Source organism: Cricetulus griseus, assembly GCF_003668045.3.
Source record: "Cricetulus griseus strain 17A/GY chromosome 1 unlocalized genomic scaffold, alternate assembly CriGri-PICRH-1.0 chr1_1, whole genome shotgun sequence".
NCBI lineage: Eukaryota > Metazoa > Chordata > Mammalia > Rodentia > Cricetidae > Cricetulus > Cricetulus griseus.
This window is the reverse complement of record NW_023276807.1, coordinates 77,368,888-77,388,915: the sequence shown is the minus strand read 5'-3', so window position 1 is coordinate 77,388,915 and position 20,028 is coordinate 77,368,888. Positions and strand designations below refer to the sequence as shown.

The 20,028-nt window shown below is 39.9% G+C and overlaps 1 protein-coding gene across 4 annotated transcripts in view; it reads right to left on the bottom strand.

Moving 5' to 3' along the window:
* Positions 1–20,028, bottom strand: part of Eml6 (EMAP like 6) — a 252,483-nt gene that overhangs the window by 140,432 nt on the left and 92,023 nt on the right. For 2 of the 4 annotated variants that reach the window (XM_035452556.1, XM_035452554.1), the window contains exons 3-4: positions 15,669–15,746; positions 1,782–1,941 (exon numbers count right to left, since the gene is read on the bottom strand). In XM_035452556.1, the coding sequence (XP_035308447.1) occupies positions 1,782–1,941; positions 15,669–15,746 (238 nt within the window). The remainder of the gene's footprint in view (positions 1–1,781; positions 1,942–15,668; positions 15,747–20,028) is intronic. The other 2 variants (XM_035452555.1, XM_027387940.2) reach the window with 1 other exon arrangement.

The window sequence follows — 20,028 nt, the reverse complement described above, 5'->3', positions numbered from 1 at the left end:
AGAACCTCAAGAAAAATAGCCAGGACTCCAAAAGGAAATGGATGAATAAAATGAAAAAAGGGTAAGTAAAATGGGTAAGGAACTCACAGTTAAAGCTGGGTTTCTCTATTGCATAGCATTTTTGTGGTGATTTGGTGTAGATATTTGCTTAGATATAGAAAAAACGAGAGAATATCCATATGAGAGTACACATCAGCCTACATCTATGTTTATACAGCCATATGCATTCTAACCCCTTTATTTAGCCATTCATATCAATTTTAGTTCTAGGAAGAAAAATGACTAATGACCAATGCTCTCATAACAGTGGAAGATACCACAACATTAATTACTATAAAATGATTCAAAGCAGTTCGACTCATCTTCTCTTAGTTTGGTTGAATGTCTATGAGTGATTTCACTGGTTTTCCTATGACATTAACTTACAAAATTAACACTGAAATCAGCCAAACACTTATTGAACAAATTAATGGATATACAAAGAGATGGCAGAAGGGACACCTTGTAGAGACATGGTGAAGGCTGGAGAGAAAAGCTGCAACTTTAGCAAAAAGTGAATGCAGCTGGAGCCCTGAACAAGCCATATGTACTTCCAGTCACTTTTTAAAGCTATAGTAATCTTTTTCTGTCATGTGTTGGTGCATGTTCAAGGAAGGAGAGCTAACTTGTGGGTACTGGCTTCATACCCTTATGATGTCTCTCTATAAGGAGGCAAACAAGCAGTGAACTTCAGGTGAGGTGCAGAGCATGACACAGGGCATTTCAAAGGCACAGTATCAGGTAGACAAATTATGCCACCCTGTCTATCCTGACTACATGGGCGGGGTGGGGGGTGGGGTGGATAGAAGACTTTGTTAACGGAAAATGCCCACCTACAATGTTTGGACTTTCAATGCTACTTTAAACTTCAGCTGCTGAAATGAATTACTAAGAAACTGTAAAGATGAAGTTGGAGAGATATCTCGGTAGCTCAGGGTACTTATTGCTCTTGCAGAGAATCTAGGTTTGTTTTCCAGCACCCATGTCATGTAATGGTTCACAACTATCTGTAACTCTAGTTCCAGGGGATCTGATGCTCTCTTCTGAATCTCAGACATGAATGTGATATACAAACACACATGCAGACAAAACAGCAATATACATTCAATAAACATGAATTATGAATATATTAGTTAAGACAATGTTTAAATTATATTACATATGGTTATGACTTGGAATTTAAAGGGATGTGCCTGTAAATGGAGGAGGGGTGGGACTGGTGTTGGTGTTATTATAAAGAAAAGAAGCAACACACAGGAATTGGTGACTGCTTGAATTAGAAGGGAGCTGGGGGGGGGGGGCGGAAGAAGGATGAATAAGAAGTGATGTCAAGATAGAATCAAAAAGAATCTTTCAAAAGGATCATTAGGAGGTAAAGTGAAGACCTGAAAGCAAAAGGCACAGTATTTGTGTAAGGTTTGAGCTCTGTGCAAATGGCTTGGTGTAGTCCTTATCCCAAATAGGATGCTAATAATGGGACAAAATAGGGTTACTGAGCCCCAGTGGACCTAATCTTATGAGTTCCCTTACAGAGCCTTTTCACCAATAGTAGAGTGGGAATAGGAAAACAAAAACTGGAGCCTATTGAGAGGGTGTACCAATACCACTAGAAGGGGCCAAGCGGTGAGGAATCCTACGATGCTGCCAAGGGGAAACAGCAAAGGCTAGTAGCTATTTATATTATAATTTTAGGTAAATTTAAGGACTCATTAAAGAAAACATAAATGGAGAAAGGTACGCACCTGCCCATCCGAGTCGAAAGCCAGGCATGCAACTCCATGTGTATGGACATCTTTGAGAATAGACACAGTCTGGACACTATAGGAATCCCAGATGCATATATATGGCTCCTTCCCAACTTGGCCAGTTGCAATCAGAGTTTTATCTGGGTGTAAGGCAAGGCTGAAAAAGAAAAAGGCCTCTTTTCATATTTTTTAACTGAACAAAAGTTAATATATACTGATCATCCTTTACCCCAATTTGTTTCTTATTTTAAATCGTTAAACCAGATGATCTCAGAAGAAAGAGTCTGTCAGTTCCCAAAGGAAACAGTTGCCTGAATTATTATAAATTGAAATGCTCAGTTTTGGCAAAGAGTAGTAAAACTTGATGGGAATTTTATCTACTTCGTTACCCTGAAACTCAACATTATGGCCATAACTCTATAATAACACATTTTATATGGTCCTATCACTGGGTTAAGTAACATTTACTTACTGATTTTCAAAATATTATTAGGAATTCAACCTAGATTTTGACTTTAATTTAAAAATGTTGTTGCTAAGAGAAAGTTCACTTTTCCATTGATTAGCAGGTTTGCAGATGTACAAGACAGATCCCACCCTCGTTAGGATTCCAAAGCACAGAAAAGTCCCAAGGTCAATGCGGTCTATGCGTCTGTTGTCATAGAGTGTACATTTGAAGTGAAACCTATTTTACATAAGGTGTGGTGACTCCAAGGGAACTGCGGATCATTAACCCTGTGACATGTAGAACACTTTTCCTCTGTAGATCTAGCAAAATAAGATTTCATCAAATACCAAGTTGCATTTCAAGGAATCTGCAACAGTCAAGAGAAGAAGCCAAAAGAGTCAAGATGGAAAAGTAACCATGTTCAACACAATGTGTAAAGATGTATACCTTCCCAAACATGTTCAACACAATGTGTAAAGATGTATACCTTCCCAAAGACAGGTGTTGGGAATCTAAAAAAATGACAAAACCAAAACATGGCACTTTGCCAATCTGGAAAAGTAGCTTGTTCAGCCAGCACTGGGTAGAGTCAGGCAGATCCCTGGGGACAAGATGGAGGAGGGCTTGAGGAAGACATTCTTCCACAGGTGCTCCCGCCAAGCCCTGAGGAGTGGAAACACACAGATTCTCACATACACAAAAGTAAAGCTGACTTAAAAGTGAGTTTGACATGTAGCAAGTACTTTCTTTAAAACATATCTTCAGGGGCTGCTAAGATGGCTCTGAGGGTAAAGGTGCGTGCCTCCAACACTGAAAACCTGCGTTCAATTTTAGAAGCCATCACACAGTGAAAGGAAATAAATGATTCCCACAGGGTCTCCTCTGACCTCCACACATGCACCATGGCATGTGTGTACCCACATATATACATTAACAAGTGAATGAATGAATGGATGAATGAATAATAAATATGGATATAAATATAAAATAATGCTATTTAAAAATATATATCCACAAGACTCTTTATAATGAGGCAATGAAAAGACAACTTATGTGAAAGGGAATCTCCTAATGTGAGTGTTCAGGCCTTGAAACCCTTCTAAGGTTGCAGAACACTTTAGCTTTCCAAGTTAGTTGAGAGATGATTTTGATCAGTATAAAGGGAACCTTCCAACGACAGTTTTGTTAGAATGAATCTGTATCTGATATTTAATAGTATGTACATATGTTCATTGGCTTTCTGTTACCACAGATAACTAAGATCATCAAATTATAAAAAGAAATGATGCACTTGGCCTCAGCTTTATTACTTATTGTTTTTGAGCAGTTGGCCTTGCATCATGGTGGAAGCAAAACAGCTCATGTTACAGCTGGGAAGGGGAAGTAAAGGAAGGAGTTAGGGTCACCTTAGTTCCATCAAGGCCTTTGCTCCAGTAGCCTCAAGACTTCCCTCCAGATTCCACTCCTTAAAAAGCTCCAGCACCACACAAATTGGAGAATAGGCCTTTACCTACAGACCGTTGGAGACACTGAAGACTGAAGCTGTAGTGATAGATACCCTAGAAAACTGCCAAAAGATTATGCAGTTTCATATTTGTTCCATAAATGAAGTGAATGGAAGCAGTCTGTGAAACTTCCACCTATGACTCAGTGATATATATATATACACACATATATATGTATGTATGCACACACACATGGAGAGATATATAGATATATATCAAGTAATTCATTCACTGAAACTTTAGGGATTTGATATGTCCAGTACAGAGCAACAGACACATGAGAGAAAGGAAGAAAAAAAGAAAGAGAGAAAGAAAGGAGAAAGGGAGGGAGGGAGAAGGAGGAGGAGAAGATGACAGCTAAAAAAGTGTTGTGTTTCAAGGAGCCGCTAAAGAGGAGTGACAGCCAGTATACACAGTGACTACCTGACTTCATATAAGAGGTAAGGTGTAAATGGACTTTTGTTGTGAAAAGACAGTTTTCAAAGTCTGATTGACAGGACAGGAAATGATACAGGTCCAGAAGGCAGGGGCAGCTCAGAAAAGGTTGTGATGAGGCCAGGAAGTTCGGTTACAGCAGGACATAACATGAATGCTTTCACCGTGATGGAGCGCAAGTGGCAGCTGAGAAGTTTTTATGAAGAGAGAAATGTTTTAACTCTTCCTAGGTTTTAGTGGCAAACTTCACAGGATAGCACCCTGGTGGAGACTGACCAGTTATGAAGAAACTAATTTGGCCAGATGGTTCATGACGAGGGTTTCTTCATGGTTCTCAACTGTTTCTTGGCTATCATCTAGCAGAGCAAACATTACAGAGTACTTGCTCAACAGGCTGATTGATGATGCCAACAATCCTGCTGCCACAATGTCTCTCCTCTCTCCCAGGGTCACCGTGTTCTACTTAGAGACTACAAAAGAGAGAGGAAGGGCATTCTTCTCCTGGATGTACAGAGACACCCCAAGAGACATGACTTACTTTCTGTGGCCATGGCCTCTTTTAAATGACAGAGATAGCTGCAGATACCTGGGATGGGGTAGGATCCTTGAGTTTCTCAGAGGGCTGGGTGAATGAGGAAGGTTGTTGGAAGAAAAGGATATGAACAAACCTTTAAAGAGGCTATTAGGGTTAGATGTGAATATTCCCATGTGTGTTGAATGGCTGGTTCCCAATACCGCAGGATCTTGGAAGGTGCGTTGTAAGACTTTGACTTAATGGGTGAAACCACTGATGAGTTCAGAGTTAGAGAGCACTATTGGGAAGTGGCTCCAGGAACCAGGGAGTGTGGGCAACTGGAGGAAGTAGATTACTGAGGCGTGTCTTCTCTCTGGCCTTTCCCTCTGTTCCTGGCCACCACAAAACGTACAGTTTTACTCCACAATACCCTTTTGTTCTAACAGCCTCCTTCACCATAAGCCCAGACTGATGGGACCTAATAAGCTTGGACTGAAATCTTTGAAACTGTAAGTCAAAATAAATCCTTCCCTTTTGTTTCTTCAGCTCATTTGTTTCAGTGACAAAATTAAATAGAGACTTTTTTGTAAGAATATCCATCTAAATTATTCAGTGTCACTACCAAACACCCCCCATTTGACTGTATTGTATCTTTACTCCAGGGTTCACTATCTTGGATGATTCTGTTATACCCACACATTTACTACATTGATTCAAAAGCTCTCATTGGAGTTACTTTTCTTATCAAAGCTCTTTTATGCTTTTCATGAAACTAACTTCGAAGCCCATGATAATCATTTCTTCAGTTTCCTTCTTTACCACTTGACTACAGCAACAAAGTTAGCTATTTCTTCTTTTCTAAGCTCTGGTCTCTGGCCTCCTTCACCAGCTTGCATGCGACATGCTCCTCTTAGACTTAGAATGGGGGCTGGGGCTGTACCTCAATGGTAGAGTGATTGCCTAGCATGCACAAGTCCCAGGGTTCAATCCCCAGCACTAAAAACAAACAAAGAAACAAACAGAAGAGAGAGAAGATGCATCTCCATGGTAGAGCACTTGCCTAACATGCTATGAGATCCTAGATCCAATCCCTCAGTACCAAAAAGAAAAGTAGGGGCAACCTACATTTACTCCATTATTTGGTACTTCCTCACTGGCCCCAAAGCTTTACTTCTCTTACCTGAGTAACAAATTGACAACATCCATGTATCCCCTAGGGAATGGGCAAGTTGTATTTACATTTATCTCAAATTTGTCAATATTCATTCAATAATACTTGGAAATCTCCATAAGGTTAACAAACCCTCATGACTGGTTTGCCAAGGACATCACCTGCTACAGCAGTGTGCTGCTTAGGTTTAAGCTTACACAGGTGTCTAGTCCCCCTTTCCTCACACCTCTGCATTTATGAATTCAAGAACTCCAAGAAGTATCATTTCCAAGGACTGTGGGAAACCCAGACCCAATGAGTACATCTACGACACAATTCTTGCACCTAAGGCTCAGAGAACATCTCAGGAGAGGGGGCAGAAAGGTTGTAAGAACCAGAGGACCAGGAAGTCTGCTCTGAGACTGTGTGTGTCTCCTAGAAACGGCTGCTGAAACAAGACGTGAACAGTAGCAATATCAGCAGATATACTAAGGCAGAAGGGGGAATGGGGTCCAACCCCTTAACAAAGAACAGCAGGTAACTAATGACTGCTGAGGGAGGATCAGCTTTCTCAAGTATGAGCTCACTAATTGCTTATCCAACACAAAAAGTCAACCATAAAACCATACACATAAATTACAAAAATGCGTTCAGCAGGTTATATTTATATGTATTTGTGTGTGTGTGTGTGTGTGTGTGTGTGTGTGTGTGTGTGTGTATAAAACAATAATAAAATTTAAAAAGTCCACAAATTAAGAGGAATTTGGATGCAGAACGTGAGAGGGACTGGCTGGAGGGAGAGGAAATAGGAGGGATTAGATGTAGGAAAGGAAACAGGGAAAGTGATGTAATACAATTTAATTAAAATATTATTTAAAAATATACTATAGAACTATATTTTAAAATAAACAATAAACATAGTTTTAAAGCCATTATCAACAGGATCTTCCTTCCGAATCCCAAAGTATCTTGATGTCAGTCCAGAAGCAATTTGAACAATGGGTGTTTATTTCTGAGTGGATTTTCTCATATAAAATCAAGCCTCGCCCTTTAAACATCATCATGGCTCTTTGTTTCTTCTATAGTACACTCCATGCCTTAGCAGCCACCCCACAGTAATGCCTCACAACCAAGCAGCAGAAAAGAAGACACAGATCTCAGCATCCAGTGTAATGACTGACTGGTGGAAGGTACTGCCTCCTGCACTTCCCCATGTGGGATAAGACTTCATGTGGTAAAGCCAAGGTCTGTGTCTTCCCATGAGAAAGGGTCCCAGCAGAAAATGTTTCAAGCAGGGTTTTCTTCTCACTTGCCAAGGCACTGCTGGGATTCACCCTGTATTTCAAGCACTTTCCTGTTCTGAACTACATTTCCAGTCTCTCTGACAGCTCAGTGTCCATAAATCTAACTCTTTGCTGTCCTAAGAAAACTTAGACTTCTTCACCAATCTTGAAAAATGTAACAATGGCCATGTCATAATATTGGAATATTTTAAATGGACTCCTGTCACCAGAAGTGTTCATCAAATACAAGTGTCATTCCACACCCACACAAAACAGTTTGGTGTCATTGCATTTTTCCTTTCCAGCTTGGTTTATTGTTTCTTGCAACAAGAAATGAATCAAGCTTTGAGAGACTGGTTTTCTCCATGTGTATATAAATTGAGTTCCCCTGGGAAATCCCATCTTCTGTTACCATAGCAACAGAAAGCACTGCAGAGCAGGACTTCCACAAACCTAACCAGGAGGAGAAATTGATTTTCTGTAGCAGGCCAAGAGGGCAGAAGCCTGTCTTCGTGATGTCAGGTAGCCACTAACAATTTCCAAATATGTTGAGGAGGGAAATGAGAATTAACAGGATCATGGAAAGAGAAGTCTTGCTTATGAGGTTGGACAAAGCCCCCTCACTAGTGCTAACCATTCTTGATCCGTTGGTGTAAAAAAAAGTGACAATTATTTAAAAATAAATAGTTTGAGTACTTGTTCTAAATGCAGCAATTAAAAATGTTCTTGATTCTAATGTACTTCTAAAACCTCATTTCACTGTTTACCCAGGTTGCTTGGTGCTTTTGTTTCCTAATGGTCTCACCAGGAAAGCAGGACAGGCATCGCCCTCCATCCCTGAACATAAGCCTGAGCAAGGCTTTCCAATGGGCTGTCAGGCAGATCAAGGTCACTGGGCTGGAACAAGGACAGAGGTGAGACTGCTGCTGTGTGGGCTCAATGGTGAGTCACCCAGACCCAGTGGAGGTGTACACTATGACCCCAAATTAGTGGAGCCTCACACAGGAGAGGGTGTGCTTTAATTTCAGTTCCCAGGTATGTGTATGACATTAGGGTACAATGCCACCACCAGGACAGTGATCTCTTATACCATGGAGAGGGTCTAGATGGGCAACTGGGAGTGGCAATCACTCTGACAGATTATGAGAATCCATTCCATTTTCCTGACCTAATCCACATGTCTGAGAAGCGCTACATCTAATGAGAACATATTAAAAAGAAATATAACACACACTGAGCATTGCCATCCCTGTATGCATACCCATATTGGCACGGAGATTATTATATACTACAATAAGGAGCAATTAAGACTATGGTGTCTTGGTGCCCTGGAGTCAGAGCATCCAGATTGGACAGGCTAGCACAGTGATTCTCAACTTGTGCGTTGCAACCCTGTGGAGGGTCAAACAACCCTTTCACAGTGGTTGCCCAAGACCATCAGAAAACACAGATATTTATATTATGATTCATAACAGAGACAAAATTACAGTTATGAAGTAGCATAATTTTATGGTTTGTGGGGGTCACTACAACATGAGGCACTGTATTAAAGGGTCACAGAAAAGGAAGACTGAGAACCACTGAGCTAGCAGAAACTGGCAGTTAAGTTTTAACAACTTTGATAAACTAGTTGTTGAACAGCAACTGTTAAAATGCTCCTGTAAACATAATTAAATAAACAATATTAAAACAAAGGTAATATGCTAAAAACTTTCAAATGTCTGAGGTCACTAGTTGCCGTCCTGACTGAATGGCAGAAATACCATGAGCACATCTCTTCCCAGGTCCACTCTACTATCACATTGGTGGCTTACCCTCAGAAACAGCAGGAGGGTTTGCATTACAGAAATAAATAAACACTGTAGCCCATGCCTCTGTGTATTGGTAATTGTTTCTACCAAAGAAGTTAAAGTGATGCTGGGTATCGGTGGTGCACGCCTTTAATTCAACCATTCAGGAGGCAGAGTAGGTGGATCTCTATGACTTTAAGGCCATCCTTGTCTACAAAGCTAGTGTCAGGACAGCCAGGGCTGATACACAGAGAAACCCTTCTAAAAGGATAAGGACTGTGGAAGCACCGCTATAGTTCATCAAAAAGATAGCTTATATCATTAGCAAATGACTAATGTTCTCAGATACATCTTGTTTCATCAATAATTCATGAACTAGAAACTAACATTCATATTAGAACTACATTTGTCAACAATGTGTGTGTGAGAGTTGTGAGTGTGAATGTGTGTGTGTGTGAGAGAGAGAGAGAGGGGTGAGGGGGAGAGAGAGAGGGAAGGAGTGAGAGAGAGAGAGAGAAAGAGGGAGAGAGAGGGGGTGAGGGGGAGAGAGAGGGAAGGAGTGAGAGAGAGAGGGAGTGAGAGAGAGAGAGGGAGGGAGAGAGAGAGAGGGTGAGGGGGAGAGAGAGAGGGGAGGGAGAGAGAGAGAGGGGGTGAGGGGGAGAGAGAGAGAGGGAGTGAGAGAGAGAGAGAGTAACCATGATAGAACCAGGACTTTGTATATGCTGAGCAAGCATAGGGCCACTGAACTACAAGTCCAGTCCAAGACTTTTCTGAATCTACAATAATAAAGTATCGATTCCTTATCTGATTTTGATAAATCATGGTTCAATGGCAATCCCAGGTTGTCCACAATGACACAAGTTCAGCAGCAGTCAATTAAGAGCTTTCTATGAGGACTGATTTGCTATACTGAATTTATAATAGACTGTTACATATTTTAATATGTATAATGTGAATGCCATATATCAAAAATACATACATCAGTAGTGCTTATGTGAACTCATAAATAGTGTAAGCAGACTTGCTTAATCGGAGAGCTGGCTTCCAACAGTAGCCACTGTGCACAGCACATTCCTACACACTTAGGTAATTACTTTTCCATGCATGTCCCTGGCCTTTTCTTCAAGAGGATTTCCTGAATATGGGGGTGCACAGAAATTTGATTTGTAGTTAAACTGACAGAGATAAAGCTCTAAAGTGGGGTATAAAGTCAAAGTCCTTTATCTTCTTTACAAAATCAGCATAGCTTTCATCTTGCAGCTTTTGAACAACAGTAACTTTTGTAAATATGATACTCATGCAGAACTCAGTAGGCTCTGCTGCAAGGTCTCTGTTGTTTTGTTTGCTTATTTTTTAAATTAAATATTTCAAGCTCTGGATATGCCAAGCTTCAGAGAGAGAATCTTATCTTCAATTATATCAGTATTTTTATATAACCCAAGTTATGAAAGATTTAAAGAGAAAGACAGTAAGCAGTGCATTGCTGAAGCATGAACTGATCCCTGTACTTACTGGAGGAAAGGTTCTTCATAAACCATCTATGAATTACTCAATCTCCACTCTGTGCCTCGATTCCCTTTCTATAACATGGGAATAACAGTATCTACTTTGAAGAATGAATTACAAATCCTAAAGCAATAAAAAAAAAACCCAGTGCCTAAATCAACACAACAGATTTGGTATTATTGACTGGCCACCATGCAGTAGACATACTTGCAACCTACCAATCACCCCACCTCCCCGATTTGACATTCTAAGCCAGGGTAACTTGTGTACATGGGAAGCTTCAGTGAACCAGCCTCACAAATCTAGTAACAATACCATCTTCTCGGAATTAAACTGGTAAAAAATTGGAAAAAGGAACATTCAGGATGCAACTATGTCACACTAAGGAGAAAGCATAAAAACCAAAAGACAGGGAAAGATGGAGCTTAGCAATATCATGCAAAAAAAAGTGTCCCAACTACTGAAATCAATAAAGCTACTAATGAGCAATAAAGTATCAATAAAATATTGATCAACATAAAAGTTAGGCCGAAAGCCTTTACAGAAAGCGTCAGAATTAGCAGAGGATTGGTATAAGGAGAGATGATGATTTAATCTGGTGCCACACTCAGTGGTCAAGGGGCAGTTTGCAACCAACAGTACTGAAACTAAATAGCACACAGTGTATTTACACATTAGACATGTGGTAAAACAAGCACGAGGCCCTGGGTCCATCCTTGGGGAGGAAAGAAGGCTCTAAGTGTGGTGGAACGTGACTGTAGTTCCAGCACTCTAGAGGCTACGCTAGGACAGCTGTCTTTAAAAAGTCCTATTAGGGCCAACCAGGGGGCTCTGCAAGTAAAGGCACCTGCTACCAAGCCTGATGACCTGAATTTTATCCCCAGAAGCCATGTGATGGAAGGAGAAAACTGACTCCCCAGATTATTCTCTGACCTCAGAATGTACCCAATGGTTCATGCACACACACACACAAATAATTAATAATAATAATAAATGTAATAAGAATGTAACTACATGTTATCCCTATTAATATGCACATTTATGCTTTGTGTACTTGCTAATAATTAAAAGATAAATGAATTGTGTTTTAACAAACGAATATTCATAAAAGAGCCCAGCATAGGAACAGCTGACCTGAACAAGGGGGAGCTCATGGACCCCAGACTGATGGCTGAGAGGCCAGCATGGGACTGATCCAGACCCCCTGAACGTTTGTCAGTGAGGAGGCCTCGGCACTCTATGGGGCCTCGGGTAGTAAGTAGATCAGTATTTATCCCTGGCTTACAAATGGATTTGGGGAGCCCACACTCATGGAGGGATACTCTCTCAGCCTGGGCACATTGGGGAGGACCTAGGCCCTGCCCTGGATGATATGACAGAATTTGGATAGTCCCCCACAGAGGGCCTCACCCTCCCTTGGGAGCAGAGGATGGGGGTTTGGGGGATGGTGAGGGCGGGGGAGGAGGGTAGGGAGAGGGAGCTGGGATTGACATGTGACGCAAGCTTGTTTCTAATTTAAATAAAATATGTAAAAAAACAGCCCAGCAACCTCAACTCTCAACTCAGCTCTCCCATACACAATAGTAAGAAGTATAGTATTCATATTAAAACAAAAAGAAAAGACCTAGGAGAAACACTTTGCAACCTTTGAAAGATAACTGGCTTCTAACAAGAAATAATCATGAACCATAAGGAAAAAATGGAAAACTGTGCTTCAAAATAAAAACTTCTCATTGACATGCACTATTATAACAGAGGACACCAACTGGGAGAAAAAATCATGAAGGACTCATTCCCACAACATATAAAGAATATCTAAAAATCAATAGTATGAAAGCAATCCAATTTAAAATATGGGCATGTGATCAGTGTCCAGAACAATAAAATTAAGAAGACTATGTGTGAAAACGAGAGACAACTGGAATGTGTCTGTATTGTTAATGGGAAGATTTATTACAGATCATTTTGGAAGCAGTTTGGCATTTTGTTATAAACATACTCTCACTTATGTAAGATCATTTCACTCCCACATATTTAGACAAAAGAAATAAAAGGGAATGACTAAACAAATACTTGTCTAAATAATTTTTGTTTTATTCATAATATCTAGAAATTGGAAATGAATACCTATCAACAGCAAATAAATAACTAAATTATTATATATTCACACAATGGACTTGTTTGCAATAGAAGGAAATGACATACACAACAAGGATTAATCTCAAAGAAGCTATACTGATCAAAAGACCACCAAAGCATTCCAGAGCATTCTCAAGTCACTGCTGTATAAACTGGGAAGCTAATATTGTCTCTAGTTAATTAATCTCAAAATAAAGGTTAAAAGGGTAAGAGACTTTTAGATAAAATTGCCTACAAGAAGTTGCCTCTGTGTGCTCTGCATGACCCAATAAAGAAGGGACAGGAAAAGAAATATATGGGTTCTATCTATTCCAATGAGAGGAGAGAAAGCTTCAGAAATTCACAAACGGAGTGACAGAATGGCTAAAGGCATGGAAAAACAGGTGACAAGCCATAAAGAAGCAAACCCTGTGGAGCACAGGTGCAGGGCTCCCTGGGTGCGGAAGGAAAAGCAAAGCCTCATTCCAAAGCATTCTCTCTCCTCCTCTCTGAGTTGTACTGGGGAGGCACTCTCAACAGTAGGCTGCTCGTTTTAAGCAGTTCAAGGGCTATCTAAACTGTGAGAACGAATTTCCACTGTCAACTTGTGTAGTTGGATTTTTCTTTGGGCCACAAGCTGACAAAAAACAACATGGAGACTTACTATTTATTATGAAAGGTTTGTCTCACTAGCTCTTATAACTTAACTCATTTACATCAATCTACATTTTGCTTTCCAGCTCTTTACCTCTCTTCCATCTTGTACCTTCTGTTTCTTCTCCATGTCCCCTGACATCACTCCCTACAGCACCTAAACTCATCTCCTCTCTCTTTGCCTGACATCCCCCCTCATCTCTTCCTGCCTGCCATTGGCCATTCAGCTCTTTAGTAAACCAATCAGAAGGTGCCTTGGCAAAGATGGTACACATCTTCACACTGTACAGAAAGATTATTCCATAAAAAACTTGACTAGATTTGAGGTCACCATGAGATACTCCTTGGAGCACATCTGTGATTTAATTGAGGAGGGAAATATTAAGTGGCACCACTCTGTGAAGTACAGCTCTAGGTTGAATGAAAGAGGGAGAATTGGAGATCAGTCAATGCTTGCCCACAGCACGACAGCCTAAGTTTAATTCCCAGAATCCACAGTTAAAGGTAGGAACAGTAGTGTTGCTTGCAACCCCAGAGCTGAGAAAGCAGAGACAGGGTCCTTTGGGCTCATTGGCCACCAGCCTGCTCATAAATCATGGTGAGCTCCAGGCTAACATTTATTTATCTAAGCAAATAAATAAATAAAAATAAGGTAGGAATCTAGAGAGATGTCTCAGTGGTTAAGAGTGCTTACTGCATAACCATGAGGATTGGAGTTCAGATCCCATCACTCACATTACACTCTAGGAATTGTACACACAGGCATGCACGTCTATGTGTGCACACATAGATGCAATTAATAAATAAGTAAATGTGATATGAAAAAGGGGAGAAGGAAGACAAGGATAAATCAAAGTAGAACGCCCTTAAGGAACAATACCGGAAGTTGACCTCACACACATGCACACATGTGAGCACCTGTGCTCATCTCTCTGCTTCCTAATCATAGACAGAGTGTATCCAATCACCCATGCTCCACCACTGTGTCTCCTGTGCCTTCATGGACTGTATCCCCTCAAACCATAAGCCTTCTCCTCTTTAGGTCACTTTCTGTTAGGTATTTACTATGGTAATAAGAAAAGTAATGACTACACAAAGTAACAGAGGCACAGATTATAGCCAATACAGGAAACTTGAAAACATAAGCAACATGGCTCTTCCAAAAGACTCTCACTCCTCAACCAGCAAATTAAAAAAAATACTGAAATGAGTAAAACTTTAGATAAAGAGCCAAAAAATTTTATAGTATAGGTAACGAATGATGTCAAAGAGAATATAAACAAGGAGATGAATGAAGTAAGGAAATCAATCCACTGCCTGGACAGGAGATGGTGTCAGCCAAATGGATTAGAAAGTCAACAATATGGGTAAAAAGCCAACAATATAGAAGAAAAATTCAACAAGAAAATTGAGATTCTTCAGGAGGAGAAGCCACAAGCATAAATAATGCTGAGGACTATATCTATGTTGGGTAGCCCACACAACCACCTGTAACTCCATTTCCAGGAAATCTGACATGTGGTCTCTGTGGGCACTGTACTTATGTTAACAACCCCAGTGGCATTATATCTGTATATATATATAATATATATATATATATATATATATATATATATAGAGAGAGAGAGAGAGAGAGAGAGAGAGAGAGAACGATAAAGGGATAGATATAGATAGATAAAATAAAAATATTTTTAAAATAAATGTTGGAAATTTAAAAACTCAATAAATCAAAACCATAGAAACCAACACCAACAGGTTCAAAAAACCAGGAGAAGGAAAAATTAGGATAGACAACAGGGAAATATCATCATCCAAAACATGTGAGCTTGACCAAAGTTTGCAAAACTGGGCTATGATCAAGAGACAAAACCTAAGAATCCATGAATTAGAAAAGGAATCTGAGATAAGAACTTCAGGCAAGAGATTTATCCAATGAAATGATACCAGAAACTTCCCCAAATCTAGAGAAATAAATCTCCAACATTCAAATACAAGCACCATTTAGAATTCCAAATAGACATGACAACAGAAGAACTTCTCCATGATCTATTATGGTCAATATGTCAAAAATACAAAGTAGGGCTGGTGAGAGGCTCAGCAAGTAAAGGCACTGACCACCAACCCTAAGTCTGATTGCTAGGACCTATTATAGTGGAGGGTGAGAACTGCAAATTTTCCTCCGACTTCCACTTATGTACACACACACACACACACACACACACACACACACACTTTTTAAAAATACAAAGCAAAGCAAATAGGAAAAGCTGGACACAGGCATATCTAACTGTCATCTACAAAGCTTACTTTTGAGAACCTTATAACTGTGTTACAAAAAATTGCAAAAATATATCATAATGCTTTAAGTACTTTTAAGTCTTTGTGTTGAATTGCATTCATAGCTAATCCCTGACTGCAAGTGGCCCTTGAGTCACAGGTTGGGCAGACCTGTTCCTGGGGAAAAAAAAAACCAAAACTTACCTAAAGGACATCAGAATAATGTCAAATCTCTCATCAGCATCCCAGAGCCAGGAAAGTGTGGAGTGATATATCTGAATCCTTAAAAGTAAGTGTATTGGTTACTTTTCAATTGCTATTATAAAACACCATGACCAAAGCAACTAATACATATTTTTAAAAAACATATTTAATTGGCTTATATTTTTAAGGGTTAGAGTCCATCATCGTAGAGTAAAGGCATGGTGGCAAGAACCCGTATAAGCTCACATCTCAAACAACAAGCAGAAAGCAGAGAGCACCAATGGGCATGGCATGTGGCTTTTGAAACTTCAAAGCCTACCCCTTGCCCAGTGATTCTTTCAAAAAGGTCACAAGTTCTAATCCTTCCCAAATAGTTTCACCACCTGGGACCAAGTAGTCAAACATATGAGTATACAGGACCATTCTCATTCAAACTACAACAATAAGGAACTGCAAACATGATTGCTGTATCTAGCAACACTCAATTTTATGGAGAAATAGGAACATTTCAAGCCAGGCACAAAGCAAGACTTCATGACTACTAAGCCAGCACTGCAGAACATTCTTAAAGGGATATTCACAAAGACGGAAGGAATGTCTCAATCAGAACACAGCAAAAGAATAGATTCCATGAATGGAACAGATGAACAAAGAAGATATTGAAAGGAAGCTGTCATTTATAATGCAGAAAACCAACAAACTCTTAATACTAGCAGGGAAGAAAGAAAAGAATAAGCAATCAATCTAACCAACCAGAAAAACAACTTACAAAATAATAAGAATTCACTAACTTCTCTCAACAATAAATCTTAAATGCAAATATCCTCAACTCATCAATGAAAATATGCAAGCTAGCATTTAAAAAATATAAAACTACATTTTCTCTCTAGGACATAATTATTACTTATAAAGATGTCTGCAGACTAAGAATCAAAGAATGCTTCCAACTCCAACTAATGCTATAAAAGATGAAAGATCTGTCATGTTCCTATACAGTAATGGTAATAGTGGGTGACTTTAATATCTCATTCTTGTTTTTAAATATTTTGGTAAATTTTATTATTATTACATGTATATATGATGTGTGAATACAGGCGTACATATGTATGCTATGTATAAATGCAGAGTTGGTTCTCCCCTTCTACCTTAATGTGGGTTCTAGGTCATCAGGCTTGCATGGCAAATACTCTCACTCACTGGATCATCTCCTCAGTCCTATTCTTATCTGCACATAGGACATTAAAACTAAAAACCAATAAAGAAACTGCAGAATTAAACTACACCATAGATCAGGTGGACATATTGGTATCTACAGAATCCTCAATCAAACACAGAATACAAATTCTTGTCACCAGACACATTCTAGGCTACCAAACAATATAAAATAATTGAAACAATCTCATGTATCTTATCAGAACACAATGGAACAAAGCTAGAAATAAATAACAAGAGAAAACATAAAAACTATTCAAATACACAGAGCCTGAACACCATGCTCTTGAGGCCATTAGGGGAAAAAAAACTTTAATTTCTAGTATCAAGTGAAAATGTAAGCCCAGCTTATCAAAACCCTTGGGTAGGAGCAAAAGGCAGTTCGAAGAGGAAAGCTTGGAGTTATGAGTGCTTACATATAGAAAAGGTCAAAGGGCCCAGCACTTGTCACCAAGTCTAATGACCTGAGTTCCACCTCTGTTGGAAGGAGAGAATTCAGTTATCCTCTGACCTCCACATGCATACTGGGGCACATGTGTGCACATAACCGAAATAAAAATCCAGATCTTACACAGCTCAAATAAATGACATAATGATGCATCTCAAGATCTTAGAAAAACAGAAACAGGACAAACCCAAACCAGAAGATGACAAGAAGAAATAAAAGAGGGGCTGGAGAAACGGCTCAGCAGTTACGAGCTGTAGAGGATCCACGTTTAGTTCCCAGCATCCAAATCATGTGGCTTACAGCAGTCTCTAAACACACACACACACACACACACACACACACACACACACACACACACACACACACACACTCTCTCTCTCTCTCTCTCTCTCTCTCTCTCTCTCTCTCTTTCTCTCTCTCTCTCCAGCACACACCTATATGGGTAATTAAAAATAAAATATTTTTAAATTTAAATTAGAAACAAGATTGTTTTAAATGTCAATCCCCATTCCCTCTCCCTCCCTCCTCCCCTGCCCCCCACTAACACCCTACCTATCCAATATCATTTTTGCTCCCCAGGGAGAGTGAAGCCTTCCATGGGGGTGGTCTTCAGAGGCTGTCATATCCTTTGGGATAGGGCCTAGGCCCTCCCCCTTGTGTCTAGGCTGAGGGAGTATCCCTCTATGTGAAATGGGCTCCCAAAGTCCATTCCTATGCTAGGGATAAGTTCTGATCTACTACAAGAGGCCCCATAGATTTCTGAGGCCTCCTCACTGACACCCGCATTCATGGGGTTTGGATCAGTTCCATACTGGTTTCCCAGTGATCAGTCTGGGGGCCAAGAGCTCCCACTTGTTCAGGTCAGCTGTTTCTGTGGGTTTCTCCAGAGTGGTCTTGACCCCTTTGCTCATCACTCCTCTTTCTCTGCAACTGGATTCCAGTTCTGTTCAGTTTTTTTGCTGTGGGTATCTGCTTCTACTTCCATCAGCTGCTAGATGAAAGGTCTAGGATGGTATATAAGTTACTCATCAATCTCATTGTCAGGGGAGGGAATTTAAGTTAGCCTCTCCACTGTCACTTAGATAGTTAGTTGGTGTCATCCTTGTAGATCTCTGGACATTTCCCTAGTGCCTGATTTCTCTTTAAACCTATATGGATCCCTCTTTGATGGTATCTCTTATTTTTCTCTCCTCTATTCTTCCCCTTACACAACCTTCCTGCTCCCTTATGTCTTCCTCACCCCCCCTTCTCCCCTTCTCATTCTCCTAGCTCCCTCTCCCCTCCCTCTATGCTCCCAATTTTCTCAGGAGATCTTGTCCCTTTCCCTTCTCTGGGGGACCATGTATGTCTCTCTTAGAGTCCTCCTTGTTTCCTAGCTTCTCTGGTGGTGTGGATTATAGGCTGGTAATCCTGTGTTCTATGTGTAAAAACCGTATATGAGTGAGTGCATACCATGTTTGTCTTTCTGTGACTGGGTTACCTCGCTCAGAATGGTTTCTTCTAGTTCCATCCATTTGCCGGTGAATTTCAATATTCCATTGTTTTTTCCCCACCAAGTAGCACTCCACTGTGTAAATGAACCACATTTTCTCTATCCATTCTTCAGTTGAGGGGCATCTAGGTTGCTTCCAGGTTCTGGCTATTACAAATAATGCTGCTATGAACATAGTTGAACAGATGTCCTTGTAAAAATAAGATATTTTGAAAAATGGAAAGGGAAGGAACATTATCAAATTCATTCTACCAAGGCAGAATTACTCAAAGAAGAGAAAGGAGGGAGGGAGAGATAGACAAATTTCCTTGAAAGCATAGGTGTAAAAATTCTTAATAAGCCTTGCAAATTGAATTCAAGAACTCAGTAAGAAGATCTTCTATCATGACCTAGTTTGTTTTATTCCAGAGACACAAAGATAGCTTGATATAACATGTGATACAGCATATAAACTTAAAGACAGAAGCCACATGGTCACATCAATCAATATAGAAAAGGCCTTTAACAAGAAAGTGAGAGGCCAGAATCCCAGCCTGGAACCAGCATCAGAGAAAAGCCAGAGGTTCAGGCCCAGAGCAGCGTCAAAGGAGCCACCATATAAACAAACTGCAAAAGAAAAATCACATAATCATTTCATTAGATGCTGAAAAAGCCTTTGACAAAATCCAGCACCCCTTCATGATAAAGGTCTTGGAGAGAATAGAGATACAAGGAACACACCTAAACATAATAAAGGCAATATACAGTAACCCAACAGCCAACATCAAACTAAATGGAGAGAAACTCAAAGCAATCCCACTGAAATCAGGAACAAGACAAGGCTCTCCACTCTCTCCATATCTATTCAACATAGTACTTCAAGTTCTAGCTATAGCAATAAGACAACAAAAGGAGATCAAAAGGATAAAAATTGGAAAAGAAGGACTCTTGCTATTTGCTGATGATATGATTGTTTATATAAGTGACCCCAAAAATTCTACCAGAGAACTCCTACAACTGATAAACAACTTCAGTAAAGTAGCAGGATACAAGATTAACTCAAGAAAAAAAAATCAGTAGCTCTCCTGTATACAGATGACAAACTCTCTGAGAAGAAAATCAGAGATACATCATCCTTTACAATAGCCACAAATAACATAAAATATCTTGAGGTAACTCTAACCAAACAAGTGAAAGACCTGTATGACAAGAACTTCATGTCTTTAATG